General features: G+C 39.1%; 2 protein-coding genes and 1 pseudogene across 5 annotated transcripts; 2 read left to right on the plus strand and 1 right to left on the minus strand.

Moving 5' to 3' along the window:
* The first annotated feature begins 323 nt into the window (after positions 1 to 323).
* Positions 324 to 7,642, plus strand: LOC113675684 (acid phosphatase type 7). 3 transcript variants are annotated; one of them, XM_027192280.2, is made up of 12 exons: positions 324 to 1,018; positions 1,472 to 1,582; positions 2,195 to 2,291; positions 2,758 to 2,803; positions 3,085 to 3,151; positions 3,232 to 3,320; positions 3,608 to 3,680; positions 3,973 to 4,020; positions 4,167 to 4,217; positions 4,586 to 4,697; positions 6,287 to 6,443; positions 7,138 to 7,642. In XM_027192280.2, exons 1-12 carry the CDS (start codon positions 731 to 733, stop codon positions 7,337 to 7,339), a joined length of 1,341 nt encoding a protein of 446 aa, XP_027048081.2. In that variant the 5' UTR covers positions 324 to 730; the 3' UTR covers positions 7,340 to 7,642. The 3 variants fall into 3 exon arrangements, 2 of the variants coding, with proteins under 2 accessions (XP_027048081.2, XP_027048080.2); XM_027192279.2 differs by lacking the exon at positions 6,287 to 6,443 and adding an exon at positions 5,438 to 5,597 and having other exon boundaries at positions 329 to 1,018; XR_016185578.1 differs by having other exon boundaries at positions 628 to 1,018; positions 5,438 to 6,443.
* Positions 7,137 to 8,498, minus strand: LOC113675691 (uncharacterized; annotated as a pseudogene). Its single transcript, XR_016185924.1, has one exon. The product of XR_016185924.1 is annotated as an uncharacterized LOC113675691 (transcript).
* A 4,865-nt stretch (positions 8,499 to 13,363) lies between these two features.
* On the plus strand, positions 13,364 to 16,178 carry LOC113675671 (RIIa domain-containing protein 1). Its single transcript, XM_027192268.2, has 4 exons — positions 13,364 to 13,682; positions 13,778 to 13,854; positions 14,790 to 14,836; positions 15,409 to 16,178. The coding sequence occupies exons 1-4, from the start codon at positions 13,587 to 13,589 to the stop codon at positions 15,492 to 15,494; spliced, it is 306 nt and encodes a 101-aa protein (XP_027048069.2). The 5' UTR covers positions 13,364 to 13,586; the 3' UTR covers positions 15,495 to 16,178.
* Positions 16,179 to 16,480: the final 302 nt, after the last annotated feature.

A 16,480-nucleotide genomic window follows, 5' to 3' on the forward strand; every position in this document is an offset into this window, starting at 1 on the left:
AGAATGACAAATTTGATCTGGGATTTAAAGGGTAAATATTTATGATTGATGCGCCTCCTTTAGTCTGTAAAGTAGAAGGTAGTTCCCAATACTCCCGACGTGTGGCTTCGAAGCTCACGTGGTGGCAGTAATTGCTAAAATTACAGATTGCCTGTGGGATCATTTCTTTGCTTGATATTTATTTTGTAGGTCAAATGAAAGTTTTTTTTTATGACAAGCTACTGATTAAAGTAGATAGTCTCGATAGAAATTTTGTCCTCCACAGGCACCTCAGTTTTTTTGGGTAACTATATTTAAGATCATGATTTGGGCTAAAGCACGTGTTTTTTTTTTAAGGCAATGAGTATGGACAGTGTGGGTTGAGTTTTAGTCCATACATATGTACTGACGATGAAAATTATTAATTTCAAAAGTATACCTCAAACACTCGATGTACCAACTCAGCTGACATACGAATATTAAAATAACAGCATCTGCAAATACTTAATTAAAAAAATAAAAAAACAAGTATTTGTGAAACGAAAGAATCGGTGCTTAAAGAATGGTATAGACAATTTCAGTTTGCAACGAGATACATGCCTTCTCATGCTTTGCGCTATAACGCCTTAGGGTGTCATCTTTCAATCTCGTCATGATTTCCCCTCATGACTGTCACGTGCACCTCTGGCTCCAAAGGTCTTTAAATATTTAGCTAGTTGGAAAGCTTTGAGACCTCAGTGTAGCCGGGCGAATGGAAGTCAAGTTTTCCGTGAACATGTCTACGTTTACAGTTCTGGTTCATCTCCTAATCTGTTTCACGTACAGTGCAGCAGACGGCAACAAACCGGAACAAATTCACATCGCTTACACCGGTATTTCCAGCGAGAGAATTGTGAATTACGTGACGCCGTCGCCGGAATTACAACCAGGGACAGTCGTGGCTTATGGAACTAGCCCAGATAAGTTAACCAGAAAGGAAACTGGAACATCGTTTAAGTTCGGCACCCACGGACATTATTTTAGAATTCATAACGTGAAGGTAAGAAGAACTATGTTAAATATTATTAGGAGTTCATCTCTAAGAGACCTTGGATCAACCCCGCAGTTTTAGTAAAATCGTCTAAATTAAAGAGTAGAGAAATTGTTTTGCAAGTTTGCTACTAGATGAATACACAGAGAGAAGGAGTCTACTCAAATATTTATAAACACGACTTGAAACAGAAGGTACTCGATTTTTAGGATTTCCGGTCGGAAGTGATTTCGATTCCACAAAGCCACACAAACAGTTGTAAAGCAAACTGTTAGTTTTACTGAAACCTACGATGGTCTACCATCTATACTTTAAGAATGAACTAATTGTATCCATTCCCTTCTTGAAAAATCCGTCAATGGAACCAAAGCTCACATGTTACAATTTTTCAGATATGTCATCATTTTTAATGGAACGTCACGCAATTTTCTATTTCATTAAATGTTACGTCATGTTATAAAGTTAACAGGTCTTGAGCCTAACACGCGTTACTACTACCAAGTTGGTGTACCAGACAATGGAACCAGTGAGGTCATGTCTTTCTTTACTAAAGAAGGTAACCCAGTTTTCGCGGTGAGTTCAACTGATGTAATGTCTCTCGTGTAAATGTCACGAGAGCGATTCATAATTCAGTTACCTTATCCCGAAACAAATTCAAGGTGGCAAGGGGTTAGCAAAAAAATCTGTTTATGAATAAATAGGTACATTACTAGTTAAAAAAATATATGAGTCTTTACCTTTCCGCCGTAACTTCAATGATACGAGGTGTATTTTTTTTTCACGGACTCTCCCTTTAAAACTTTAAACGTAATAATATGCATCGTTTTGCTCATCTTCAGATGAAATGAAAAAATTACATCGTTGTAACAGGTCCTACAGAAATAAGTGATGATTACGTAATACTCCCAAAAGGATTTTCCAGGATAAATCTTCTAAACGACGCATCTTTTGAGCCTTGCAAAAGTTTTTTTTCTCTTAAAAGTAATATTATGCCGTAATTAGACCCTTTCCTGACCTTATCGGACGCGGGATCGTGTCAAGACTTTCTCCACTGAAATTAGAAAAGTATGTCTCCAACCATCAAACTCGCCTCGTCTGAGTGAAAAACCGTTGTGGCTAGTCCTCTCCCGTAAAACAGTGAACGAACAACTCCATATTAATGCTATTGTCATTATTGTTTGATAGATATATGGAGATATGGGCTACACAAATGCTGTAAGCCTGAATCGACTTATCAAGGAAGCAAGCGATGGAGATTTTGACGCTGTAATTCACGCTGGAGGTACGGGCAACTATTCTGCATCACTTAAGCACCCTATTTTGTTACTGTAGTTTCTGACCTTCAATATAAGTTTGCCTGTACAAGTTGAAATCATGATTTAGTTCAGATTTCACGTAGCATGTGACAAACTTTCTCCGACAGAGGCGGATGAGTTTTTGTGTAATTTTAGAGTTGATATAATTTCACCTTTTATACTCTGATGCATTCGGGGTTTCACTTGCTCTAACGACGATTTTCATTGGCTAATTGGTAATTACGTACCTTAGCATAGATTCCAATGTATCCTGCTTGGAATGAATTTTTTTAAGGGAACATCAGGTGTTTTCCACGCGAGATACATTTACCTAAAGGCGATCAGATTCCCCGAAAATTTTGTATCTGCGAACATTATTAGATCTTTTCGAAAACAAGCCTCAGTGTTTTCTTCGTGACCAGACGTAAAATGTATACTGTTTATTACTTCTAGACTTTGCTTATGATATGTATGAAAAAGACGGAACCACTGGAGATGAGTAAGTATGGAAGATGTTTCCTTTTAGAGGGGTGTTTCATCGTCAGATGATATCCGCTGACCCAATGCAGCGAAACCCAGGGTACAGTCCTTAAGCGCGGGAAAACGCGAGTGATGGATTCGCGCTGTTTATTTGATCTTGCTTTTCATTGGTCAAGAGTGTAGTGTGACCCTTTTACAATAAGGACAGAGACTTGTTTGGGAAACCAATGTAATCCTGGAGTTTCTCCAACAAGCACTCTGCTCATAGCCCAATACCGGTTTCTTTTTCCATTCCTCTAGGTTTATGAACTCTATACAACCCATAGCCACTAAAGTCCCCTACATGGCTCTACCAGGAAATCACGAGGTACATTTGAAATAAGAAGATGTCACAACCATGCGGTTTTTCATTTTCATTTTTTAATGGTCGCACTTTCATTCTTACAGCAAATGTATAACTTCACTCACTTCGTTCACCGCTTCTCTAATATGGAGCTAGGCGTTGGAGAGACGAGCGGAAGTGGAACCAGTCTTTGGTAAATGAATTTTCTGACCTACTACAAATGTTCAATTCACATATTCACCAGCTTCACAGAGCTGTTGTGGCTGAATCGGGGAACTCTTTTGCGTTTTTTTTTTTTTTTCGGTTTGTTAGTTTCCAGCTTTTAAACAAACGTACATTTGGTTCTTTCCTCAAGAAAGCATTCGAGATAGCAAATTTTAGTCTATACAGTGCATAACATGGTTTCCGTTTTCACCAGCTTCGGTGATTTTTATTCTTTAGTTTAGCTTCACCGGCCTCACTGATTTCTATTCTTCTAAGGTGGAGTATGGACATAGGACTTATTCATTTCGTGGCATTCGACTCGGAGGTTTACCACTATTATTCCAATAAGGTACCATCTACTTTCTTTGGTCCACAATTATTTAAACTGAAGAATTTCACAAATCACAGCTGAACGATTAACTTCTTTTCCAAACATTACTACCATCACTTGATAGAGAGAACGTCCTGAAGTATACATTTCAACAGATTTGAGACTGCTCGACCAACTACCTAACGCTCTTGTGTTCCACGATGATTGCCGTTTGTCATCAAGTGTTTCTTCTTTTCTTTTATGATGTCATATCAGTGCTTGTCAATTTGGGAGTGTCAGGACGTCATTGACTCTATTTCATTATTTGCAGGGTCAAATTCAAAGACAACTTAATTGGCTCGAGGCTGACTTAATCAAGGTAATGTTCGCTCCCCAAAATTGAAACTTCCTCGTGAATCGAAAAATCTTCGCCTTCTCCTAATGTATTTGTTTGTTTTTTTGTCTAAAACTTGATCAAGTTTTTATCAAGTTTTAAACAAAGTTTTGGCAATTTTCTTTTTAAAGGCAAACCAAAACAGAGAAAGGACACCATGGATAGTTTCCCTTGCCCACAAGGTACTGGTTGAGTTGTGAACTGTTAAATTTGTTTGCGTCACAGAATAAGTTCACAACAGTGATTATAATTCAGCTACGGAGAAGACTTTTTTTTCTTTTTTCTTTGTGGCGCTCGATGAAAAGAAAGGTAACCAGGGCGAGAATGCGAAAGCAACGGAAAATTGACAGGTTTCTTCCTTTTTTCCTTCCTACGTGCTCCAGCGCTTCGCCGATCGTTTTCTCAGCTTTGCCATTTATCACTGCAATAACTTTTCATAATTGCTTTTTGATACGGAAATAACAAATCATAAGGCATCTGGAACATGCATGCTTCTGCCTTAACTTGCGCCTTCTTTGTTTGACCCATTTTGTTCCATATTATTCCCCAGGCATGGTTCATGGAGAAGACGGATTTTTCTGTTTTTGGTCCACTTTTACATAAGTATGGTGTGGACTTACATCTATGCGGCCACGCACACAATTATCAGCGGCTCTACCCAAGTAAGTGACCATGTAAGATTCCTTTCACGCTCCGTGAGTATCTTGATTGAAAAAAACAAACAACAAAACAACACTAAAAGGTGTTATTTCTTTTGACAAGCGACAAAATAAAATCTAAGTTACTGCAATTTGCATTTCGCAAAGGAACCGATCTGAATTGATGAAAATGTGACAAAGGACAAGACTAATAGTACACTTTTCTTACTATAGTACCTGTGAACTCTTTCGAAGCCTATGACTTGTGAACCATGCATTTAAAACTCAGGAATTACAATATGCTATGGTTGGTTTTACGTAATACAGGAGATTTTACAGTCATATTACATGGAATTTTGAAATTTTCACACGACTTCCGAAGATTTTCTTAAGAGTTCGGGTGCCATTTTGTTGAAAATAAAATTGTGAAAGAGGTAAATGAGGTAAAACTGGCCATCAAAATACCAATACCGTTTGAAGTTTTAAAACTTGGAGATGACTTGTAAACAAGTAATGTGAAAAAGCAGTCGAAACTCGTGATTTGGACTCAAACGATAGTTCTGTATATGTGTGAGATCGATGTTTTTCGACTAGCACGCGTGAGACTCCTGTGACATTCACGTGAAAATCACATGCGTGAGGGTTGGCAGGTACAACTTGCGCCTGAGAAGGTTCTACCCCAGTCCATAGATACGTTATATTCAGTTTTCCGTGAAGCGATTTCAGACGATTTCTCCATTAACAATGTTGTTGTTCTGAAACAGCTTACAACGACAGTGTGGAGTATCCAACAGACAATCATGTTTATGTAAATCCTAAGTTCAAGACAGTCATTGTCGCCGGATCTGCTGGATCTCACGAAAAACTCTCCAACTGGACTCGTGCGCCTGATAGAATGTCGGCAAAATACATCTACGACTATGGGTAGGTCGGTAGGGAGGCATATATTTAAGATCGTCATGGATAGGCTGGGGAAGTGGAACTTGTATAACTAGAACATCGATCACGAATCCTTGCGGATACATGACACAGTAATATGATTATCAATAATTGGAAGTTTGTCGCTGAACTGGAAAGGTGGAATATTTGAGATGTAACTCAAAAAAGGGTTGTACTCTCTCCCATTTAAAATTTACGATTTAAGGGTTTTTTTTAGTTGTATGAATTATACTGTAATGTGAATTCATGGTCCATTTCGGTCGTTTAATTCATTAACAAAATCTTCTATCAAATGGCAGCAATTTATATCGTTGCTATGCGGAGGATAGAATTTTCGGGTTTCGGTCGGAAATTTTTTGTTTCTAAAAGTTTTGCCTCTTTTGCACCACCCTGTCATTTTTGAACGATTAGTACCACCTGTGCGTCTAATAAATTAGCAACGTTTTAGTAGAGCGATAGAAAAACTGTTTTTTCGAATATAATTTGTGTGTGAGAGAGCTTAACCTTCATTTTCCCCCCCCTCCCCCTTCACGCCTCCTTTGTGGTTCCTGCCAGAGGTCAGATGGATGTATTTTGCCAGATCATTCAAACGCCGAAGCAGAGATCTTTCCTTGCGAATTTACCATCGTCAGGAATATTTACTATTTCTAACAGAACTTAATTGTTGATTCCAGCTTACGGCGGCAAAGTGGATATTCAAACAGAAGAACATGTATATACTAACCCTGATTACATAACGATCATTGTGGCCGGATCTGCGGGTTCAAGGGAAAAGCTGTCCGGTGGTACAGCTCCCCCAAAAGATCTGGCAAAATACATCGAAGATTATGGGTTAGTAGTATTCTCGTCCAGAGGAGGGGGACTATTGAAGGCGGCAGGGAGGGGAAAGTGTGAAATTCTCATGTTTCAGTACCAAGTTCGTCTCAATGGGGTTAACTGTTAATTGTAAAACGGCCGTAAGATTTAACCGTCAGGCGTAAAAATTTGTCAAGTTTTAACTGTTAGTCGTGAAAAAGTAGTTAAACGTAAAAAATCTTTCTGTTGACCGCAGTGGAAAGTAGTAACCTTTAGCCGTAAACTGGCCAAAATTTTATCTGTTGGCCATAAAATCCATCACCCCATTGAGACCCTCGTCTTACAATGATCCTGTGGCAGAACTGGGATGATTAATTTACTCGGGTGCTTTTTGACTAAGTATCATAAAACTTAAATTTTAGTTGTTATGACGGGCAAGCACAATGCTCCAGAATTTCAGGAACAGCTTGATGTGCGAATAAATGGGGAAGGGGGGACTTTTTTCCTGTAGCATGTTAATCAGCATATGAAGATTCTTCTCCTTGCAAAGTTCCTAACCCTTTGTGAATTACATTCAGGGCCACTTAAATTTATCGATGATGTATATATATATAAATTTTTTAAATTATGGTAGCTCTGCGCTTGATCAAAAATCCTATTATCTCATGGTCTACTGAGCAGATTAAACCAGCTGTACTAATATAATGTCGTCGTTGTCTTCTCTCTTCAGCTATGGTCACCTACAGGCAATCAACAAGACCCATTTGTACTGGAGCTGGGAGAACACACACGAAAACGTCCGGCCTGTAATGCAAGACTACCTTTGGATCGTACAGGAGCATCATGGCCCTCGGCCAAGCTTCTTTAACGAGGAGCAACATCAAGTTCTAAAAGAATTGAACGACTTCAAGTCAAAAAGCATTAAAGTTTAATTGTTTTGGTCAAATGAAGGAGAGGGCAACTGAAAAATTAATATAACGCAAAAATCAAAACCTGGTGAAACATCTGCTTCTTAGAGTGTTTTCCTTAAAAATATGTATTTTCTTAATTTATTCGAGATTTATTTAGTACCAAATGATTTCGGGAATGCATGAATCAAATGCATCATTGCTCGGTCAATTGTTACTCTTTGTTTTTAGCTAAAAAATGAATCTTCCCGATATAATAAACGCCATATATCCGCACTTTAATCAGCAATATATAATGCAAATTCAAATAAAGAATTGATAAAATCATTTTGCAAGCGTGCTAGGGTGGCTTGAAAAATCCTGTCCTAAAAAACCTCTAAGGGAAAAAAGGAAGGAAATCTGAGACGGGCCAGACACAACTCACGTCCCCCGATATGACTACTAAGTTAAATATAGACTGTATTAACACACTACGACTAAGTAGCGCTAAGAACAATAAAGTACGTGAACAACTAAATTGCAGCAAAAGTGCTTTTGACGCACTTAAACGCTCATCAACTGAGTGCTTAATATATCTACTCTTTAAAGAAGGGCGCTTCCATCCCGTGTGTATATCCAATAGGTCACCTGGAATACACCTATAAGCGGAGTTGAACGCGGCACCAGACTTAATACTATGCATACCGAACTTGGAAACGTCGTCCACGAAAGGTTCTATGTACTTTTTAGAATCATATCTCAGCGTATTTACGGAAACCCTTTTGCTAGAGTGGAAATACTCGCGAGACTTACCCTTAACCATACGACGAACAAGCCGATATTCGGAATCGCTTGACTGCGGCAAGAGCTTAATTAATTTTTGGGTTATGGCAACCGGACAAGGAGACTTCGCTGATTTAGCAAGATCGGAAGTATGACCTTCTCGGTATTAGTCATTTTTGCGCTTAGCAACATAAATTGTCATGTGATCACCCTTGATAGCAACGTCTTTAAGGCTTAAACTGTCCAGCAAAATAAAAAAAAAGCGGACGTCAGAGAGAGGATTACTCGTAACCGAAACTTCGGCAATTGCTTGCACTGTATGAGCGGACAAAGGCTTTTTAGGCTGCACTGGACGAGCCAGCTTCCTTTTCGCTCCTTCGACAGTGACTTCACGAGTTGATAACCAGTCAGGGAAACGATTTCATCCCGGCCATAGTATGACACTTTCTAATACGATAGAGCGCAGCTTCAATGGGTGACGCACCCATATTGTTTTCCACACAAATTTTTGTAAGCTCAGTGATGAACAAGGCGATGTGCAAGGGCTTGGCCGGAATTAAAGGTATACCAATCTTCGAAGAAGCCTACTTCCACCATCTTAACCAGCCTGACTTATACATAGTCACAATGGAAAGAGCCCTCGATCTTGGCTGCAAATGTAGAAGGCCTGGAACCAAACGAAGTAATGATTGGTCCTGTAATTCGGATGCTTCATGCCAGATCCTAGAAAGAAGAACGTCTGAAAAAAAAACAAGGAGTCATGTCAAAACCATTTAATTTGAACAGGTGATTGGTATTAAAACCAAATTATAATAACTAATACATGTAGCGGATCAAACATTTAGAAAAAAAACGCGCTTAATTAAAAGAAAATCCTGTCACAATAAAACGCAACGCAAGGGAAAAAAATCCCCTAACAGCGCTCACAAAACATGCCAGGTAAGCTAGCAAAGTCGCCGACACCATGCCAGATTGATCTTCGGCCAAATCAGGCCAAAAACACGGGCGAAATCAGATCACGACACATGTGCCAAATCAGGTCACAACTACAGGTCAAATATGGCCAAACACATGGGCCAGATCAGGCCAAAAACACAGGCCAAATCAGGCCAAAATCATGGGCTAAACCAGGTAACAACTACGGGCAAAATCAGGCCAAACACATAGGCCAGATCATGCCAAAAACACGGACCAAATCAGGCCAAACATATGAGCCAATTAAGGCCAAAATCACGTGCCAAATCAAGCCACGCATACGGCCAAATCAGGCCTAAACATGGACCAGATTAGGCCAAAAACACTGTCCAAACCAAAAATATGGGCCAACTCAGGCCAAAAACACGGACCAAATGAGCACAAACACACGCATCAAAAAATTCAAATAATAAACTATGCAAGCCAATTAAGGCTCGCTCACACGCTACGCGGATATAGAAAAGAAAACTCACCGAAAATCTAAGCGTAAAGCTAAGGGACCGGTCATTATTTATCGCCTGGGGGGGGGGGGGGGGTCGGAGTATTTTTGTTGTCACATCGGAGCATTTACCTGATCCCCCCGTAGAGTATCTAGTTTTTTAGAGATCCCCCCTTATCGGTAGTGGAAAGTTTCATGATCCCCCCCCTTTTCTCCCAGCCACCGCCAAATAACTTTTTGAATATGCAAGTGATATTTTAATAGTGGTACTTACGTCTCATGGACCTTGAACCACAACGGTAAATATTTGCTCGTCAGATACGAACTGAATTGTCGAGGAAGTGCCAATCTCAGGCTGTTCATCCAAATCCACGAAAACATAGTCATCGTCGCTCTCTGCCTCTCCACTTTCGGATTCTTCATCCTCGGATTCCACGTCATCTTCATCACTCGACAGTTCTTCTGTTATCACAGTCTCTTTATTCTGTCGGTAATAGTGACATCGAATGGCCTTCACTTTGTCAAGTTTCCGACCCACAGTCGTCAAACCATGCTTGTTGAGATACAGGTCTAGTTCTCTTACCCGCAACTTTTCAACTTTGCCACCCTCGATGAGGTTATCCCATTGAAAGTCCTTGTACGTTCGTTCGGCCTCTTGCCTTCTTCGCTCCTGAGCTGCTCTTGTTCTGATGTCCTTTCGGATCTCAATATCCTTCAAATGATTAACATATGCAATGACGTGCTTCTCTTCCACATTATATTTTGAGCAGAAGCTCTTCATGGTATCCTGATCGTTTCTGATACTGTCAGAATGTTCCTCGTACAGATCTTTAATACATTTTCTTGGAAGGTAATCATCTGGTGTCCTACCCGTCGATTCCGTCTGATAGATATCCATGAAATGTCCAGGATTGTTTGAATCTGGTCCAGGTTGCGGAATTCTTTCCGTTTCTGGACCGACCCATCTATTGTTAGAACACCAGGAACAGAGATTGGAACTTTCTTCTCTTGACTCTTTACAGGCATCACGACAGAATTCCATAAAAAGTTCTCCACGAATATAGTGGTCTTCCATAAACGATTCGATCTTTCGGAAGTATGCTGCACCGGGCGCTTGCTCTTTGTTTCGTTCTGATGCACCCCGATAGTTGTCGAGGTAAACAGAATTGAAAAATAATAATTCATCAGGGGACTCGCTTACTTAAGGGCAGTGGTGATGTCGCGAAGTGTGAATCCTCCTTGACCACTGTCAATGAGGCCTTTAATTCAGCATCCGATTTGCTCTCATTTATCGACAACAGACGAAAGAACCTTTATACAGAAGAGCATACCTTAAGGTCGTTTGCAAGTGATGAGCTCAAATATTTCCAGGAAGCTCAAGAGCGAGTGAAGGCCATACACCAAGAGCTGCAGAAAGCCTCCAATGCGCTCACGACCACCCTCATGAGCTTGAAGAGAAAGTTCCCATCTCCCATGGGGAACAACGGCCAATCCCGAAGAAAAAAAGAAAACAAGAGAAAAGTGAAAAAAATCAAGGAGAATAGGTTGCATCAGCGAGCAGCAATTCTCCTAGAAAAACTTACCTCAAAAGAGGTAGCTAAAGAGGTTTTTGATTCACTCGAAAAGAGTACTTACAAATGTGTCTCAAATATTAATGTAGGATTCACTGCGAGATTTGTCAAGCGTCTCCACCTGGATCCTCTGCTATGGCTTTTGGAAAGAGGCGTGTTTGAAACAGAGCTGGCACGCAATTTGAAAGTGGTAGTGGCCAGAATGAACGAAGAGAATAGCAGTAATGGTGCTGAAAAAGGGTCAAGTTCGGGCGAGGATTCAGATGAATCTGACGAGGAGACTGTGCAAGAGCCAGTGGAGAGGGCTGCCGAAGATTCTGACACGGAAGCGGAACAAGATACAGCCTCACCAAAATAAACACTTTTTTATTTGTTGTTTTCATTCGGCCGCGTATTAAAATAATGAAAGTTTATGATTTTAGATTACGATTCTCTATAAAACAAACTGAAACGTTATGAAACAATTTTGAGCAATTGTAAGTATTCCATTCTCAAAATCTTGATTACCTTTCTAATTTAGATCGTGCCTGAATAAAAACGTGTATGTTAGACTACGATAGTGATTCTTTTTTACAAAATGGAGGGTCTGTAAAAGGGTTTGGGTTTTGTGTCTGGGCTAGAATAGAGTTTATATAATACAAAATACAACTGAACGTGGTCTTGAATATATGGTTGGGCTTTAGAGTCCCAGCGGCAAATCCTACCAAAGTATTTACAAATGCAATCACCCGGGGTCCCGGCGCGACCTAAAATTCCTTTTTTTTTGGTCTGATCCCCCCCATTATGCTTGTCAATTACGGCTGATCCCCCCTAAAGGTCTTCAAAAAACCATGTGATCCCCCCCTAAATACTCCGACCCCCCCCCAGGCGATAAATAATGACCGGTCCCTAACATGAATTTTGGGCAGCAGTGAAAGACTGAAGCACGTGATTTATAAATTTGCTTCTATCCTGGCCCTTCTAGTAGAAGGTTGCTTATCGCCGGGAGGGCAAAAACTTCTACCACGAACGGCTTAAACTGCATCCCTGGTGTAGAAAAGGCCAAAAATACGACGAGGGCCATTCTGGAATGATCAAGGTTCCGCGACTAGCACGTGACGTCAGATGATGGACGGAATCGACCACGAGGCTGACTGGGGGAAAAATCCAGTTGCTCTCACCGCTCCTGTCTTGCACCAAGGGGTTTACCTCACTGGAACGAGGGGAAGCGAACTTCGAGTTAAATCTCGGGAGCTGAGCATTGTCATAGGCTGCGAAACGGTCGATTGTGGGGGACCCCACTTGGCATCCACTAACTGAAAAACAGATGGATTCAGAGACCAGTCATCTTTATCGACAAACCTACTGAGCTGACCAGCTTTCTCATTCAGCGATCTGGGGATCCACTGCGACTTAAGGGATATATCCCGTGCAAAACAAAACTGAAATGCAGATAATGCAACTGACTGAGGGTGAGCTTTAGATCTACCTATGGACACTATTCTGGCAGCACTCTGACTATCGGTGAAAACTTTTACCTGTTATAGCGCTATTCAAATATTTTAACTCATAAGAAACATACCGAAACACTCACTGATTAACATAAAATGCCATTCAGAACGTGCAGTAAACAAATATCTGCTAAACTTCGTAACGCAGATATTTTGATATTCTGTTTAGTGAGCGAATTAGGTTATGGGAAGTTTATATTGGTCAGTTGAGGATCTCAGTACAGTTAAAGTTTAGCCGTGAAAGGGCAAAAAATCATCCATTAGGCGTAAAAATGGACTAAATTTAACCATCTGTTTACCATAAAAGTTTTTCTGGTACAGTTCCGGAGAGCTATCACAAAGAGAAGCAAAACCGACGCACCCCCAAAATTTAAAAAACTTTATTTTGTAGATTTTTTTTTTATTGCCAACAAAAGATACTCATTCGCAAAAACTTATCTTGCGGTGTAATGCTTTAATATGAAAAATTTAACACTTTATCGCTTTGAAAAGCTTGTACGTAAATACCGTAGGGACATTTTTCCGTCCTAGTCGCGCTAAGAATAGATCCCGCTCGGGGCCATCTCGAGATCGCGCCGGGACTTAGCCCGTATCCCGTGTGAGACCCTGCAGGAATTCCTATCGAAACTCCAGATTCATTATTAGGGGAAACACAATGCTCGTTGCAACCCTTGCTTACTTCTCTTAGTAGGAAACAATTTGTAGAGAAAAGCATGAAGAAACATGGAGGTGTTTTTTCCTAGACAATAAAGCAAACATGATCCTAACCCCACCCCCAAGAAAGGAATAATCATGTTTGACGCGGTTCCTAAGCAACTAATTCAGAGTGCATGTATTTGTACGTGAAGGAATTATCCAAACAACTGACACAAATCTTCAGATATGGATTAGTTTCCCTTCCAGCGACATTTTTATGGGTAAACAGGAACACTTGTGATAAATGTCAAGGATCGATGTAAAAACGTCGTTTGATAACGGGAGAACTGGTGCGAAGTGAAAAGCAAACACAAGATTGAAAAGGCAACACTCGAAAAATGGAGGAGAAAAAGATGTTTGGAATAAATGGAATGGAACAAAATGACGTTGGAGCATTGACGCCAGAACAACAACAAAAACTTAACGAGTTTAAGGTAACTTTTCGTTTGAGATGAGAGGAAAATAAACGGAGAAGGTCAGGTGTAACTATAATTTTAAAATCATATCATTATTTTTTGTTCATGACCAGATAAAAACAAGATTTGAAAATGAAAGATATTTGCGAGAACATCCAGAGGTATCTTGTCTTCTTACTGGATTTTTAGGGTGAGTATCCATTAAATTAATTGGAGATATTCATAATAAAGAAGCGTCCTCATTCCACTTGGAAGAACTACTGCTTGACACTCACGCATACACAACATGAGCTTATGTGTTCACTAAAATCTTTAGTGTTTTTGGTTTTAAATCTTTCAAACTGCTCAAAATTATAAATTTGTTTTTTCTGTAGCCTGAAATGTAGACTGTCTGATTTTTTTCCCAACATTCAGCTATCTTGTTTTATATGAACATTCACTGAAATGCAACTTTGTATCACATGTTATATGACCAAGACAGAGTTTCTCCTCACAATATCAATACAATATCAAGCAGACAAGAGATGAGAATAAAGAAAACCATCAATTAGGGGATTAGTAGTTGATCCAATACCAAATTCTCTAAACTAGCACCAAAAGAATTGTGTTGCAGGAAGTACGAGATCTGGGATGTAAGGGTTTATTTCTGTTAAAAAGTCTAGCTCAGTGCTTTCTCATTAATTGATCTGACCAATAATTGTTTAGTATATAACAATGTACATGAAAAAATTATGCACTTCTGATTGGCTGAAAACAAGTGCATTTTCATGTAATACAAGAGCAAAGTTGTAACACAAATGTAAAGTTGTAACGCTAGAGCAAAATTACAAAAAGCATGGGAACGCTTTCAAAATTTTGTTTGTCTTGACTTTCTGCAATGTTTTTTTATGTAAATTTTCAACAAGTACTAACATGATTTCCCTTGCAATTTGGTGCAGAAAGCACTTGTAAATTTTTCAAATAATACAAATTACACTTGCCCAACCGGCTCATGCAATTTTGTTGCCTTTGAAAAATTTATCCATGCTTATTAACACCAAATTGCACTTGAAATCATGCTATTACCTATACTAATTTCTGATAAGTCATTATGCTCCACTGATTTTTACTGATTTTGATTTGTAGGAGTATCTTGCAAAAAAGACCTGAGAATGTCAGAGAATTTGCTTCAAGTAAGTTCCTCAACACATAGCATGTACATGTACATGTACTACTGGGATTTTGTCCCAGAGATTAGTTGTTGTATTGGCAATTTTTTGTTTTCTAGAGTTAATACATACTTTAGGTTTGTACAAAGTTTGTTTGGAAGCATAATTATCTGGTGTTGTATCCATGAATGCTACTCACATGTTGAAAATTATTTTGGAATAGATCCATTAGCAGGCCTTTGTTTCCATTGAGTTGATGCACAATATTTACTGTGAGAATGTCTCGCAGAGAGAGGGCACTATTTGCTCAGTTACTGTATATATGTGCAAAAAAAATAGAAGCCTTATGGAATGGTTTTATTTTGTCTGTGCTTTCAATGTATGAGAGTTATACAACCTGAGTGGATTGCCCCACAATTACCCAAGCAAGCAAGGAATTGCTGTACTTAAATGGCTTCACTAGAGAGAAGAACAAGAAATTATACATTTCAAAATTTTTTGCTCTTTTTCCTGGTGATGCCATAAAAAACAACTCTTTATCAACATTTTCAGATGGTGTCAAATAATTACACTGTACTATTTTTTCCTTTTCTTAGAATACTTTTCAGACCCTGAGTTACCTGACAGAGTGGAAGCACAGGTTGCAGAATTAAACAGCAGACTGAAGAGAACAAAACCATAATAAGAATCATCTGGTGCATTTAGAATTAGTTATGATAATCATTTACCATCTGGAATAGTTTGTGCTCATAACAGTGAGAAATGATGCAATGATAAAAAGTTAGTGATAGTTGATACTACAGCCTGGCTGTTTGAAACTTGTTTGCATATGTTGTGCTTTGTAAAACAAAATGCAAAATAACTTATTTGTCATGATTCAGTTTGTTGTACATTTTCCTTTGTCTATTTATTTTTATTTGTCTACTCTTGCTCATAGGATTCTCCTTCTGTAGTGAATGAATATAAATCTTGCTTCTTAAGCTTTGTTCCTCTTTGTTTGTTAGTGATTTTGAAATTGTTCAAACATCCACACATAAGGTTTAATATCTATGTTATATTTTGCCTGGTGCATACATGTTGGTTGAAATTGTCCTCAGGCTGTTATATAGTCACTGTGGATAGATAAGGCATAGTGTGTTCAGTTGACCTTTCCATTTTGCCATTATTTAGTACTGTGCTCCGAGCTGATTTTCAACTTGCAATATATAATTTCTATGGTCAACCATCTTATATTAGTAGAGAATGTTGGCAGTTATTAGGAATGATTATTAGGAACCTAGGGTGCATTTTCATGGAACATTCCCCCATTTTGTAAATTTTCATGTAATTATATTAAACCCTGGAAAATTTCCAGTATTTCAGAAAACTTCCTTTACAATGTTTCAAGACGGAATATGGTCTGATTAGTCAAAACAGCTTGCTTTAAGATACTGAAAAAGTTTGGCCAGCTGAGTTGTGTCAGTTTTGGGGGAATGAATTTCTTACTTTTTCTGTAGCTTTTCAATGATATTTAAACCCAGTGGTTCTGACAAACTCACAGTGAAGGTGGACTTCACCTTGATCACAGGGCCTGCCTTCTTTCTCAGGGGTACATGTAGATCTAGGAATTCATTTCAATAAGGAGGGACCTGAAGTTTGATGCAGAAAACACAAATGTTTTATTTGTTA

The sequence above is a fragment of the Pocillopora damicornis genome, chromosome 4 (assembly GCF_964200805.1).
Source record: "Pocillopora damicornis chromosome 4, jaPocDami1.2, whole genome shotgun sequence".
In the NCBI taxonomy this organism is placed as follows: domain Eukaryota; kingdom Metazoa; phylum Cnidaria; class Anthozoa; order Scleractinia; family Pocilloporidae; genus Pocillopora; species Pocillopora damicornis.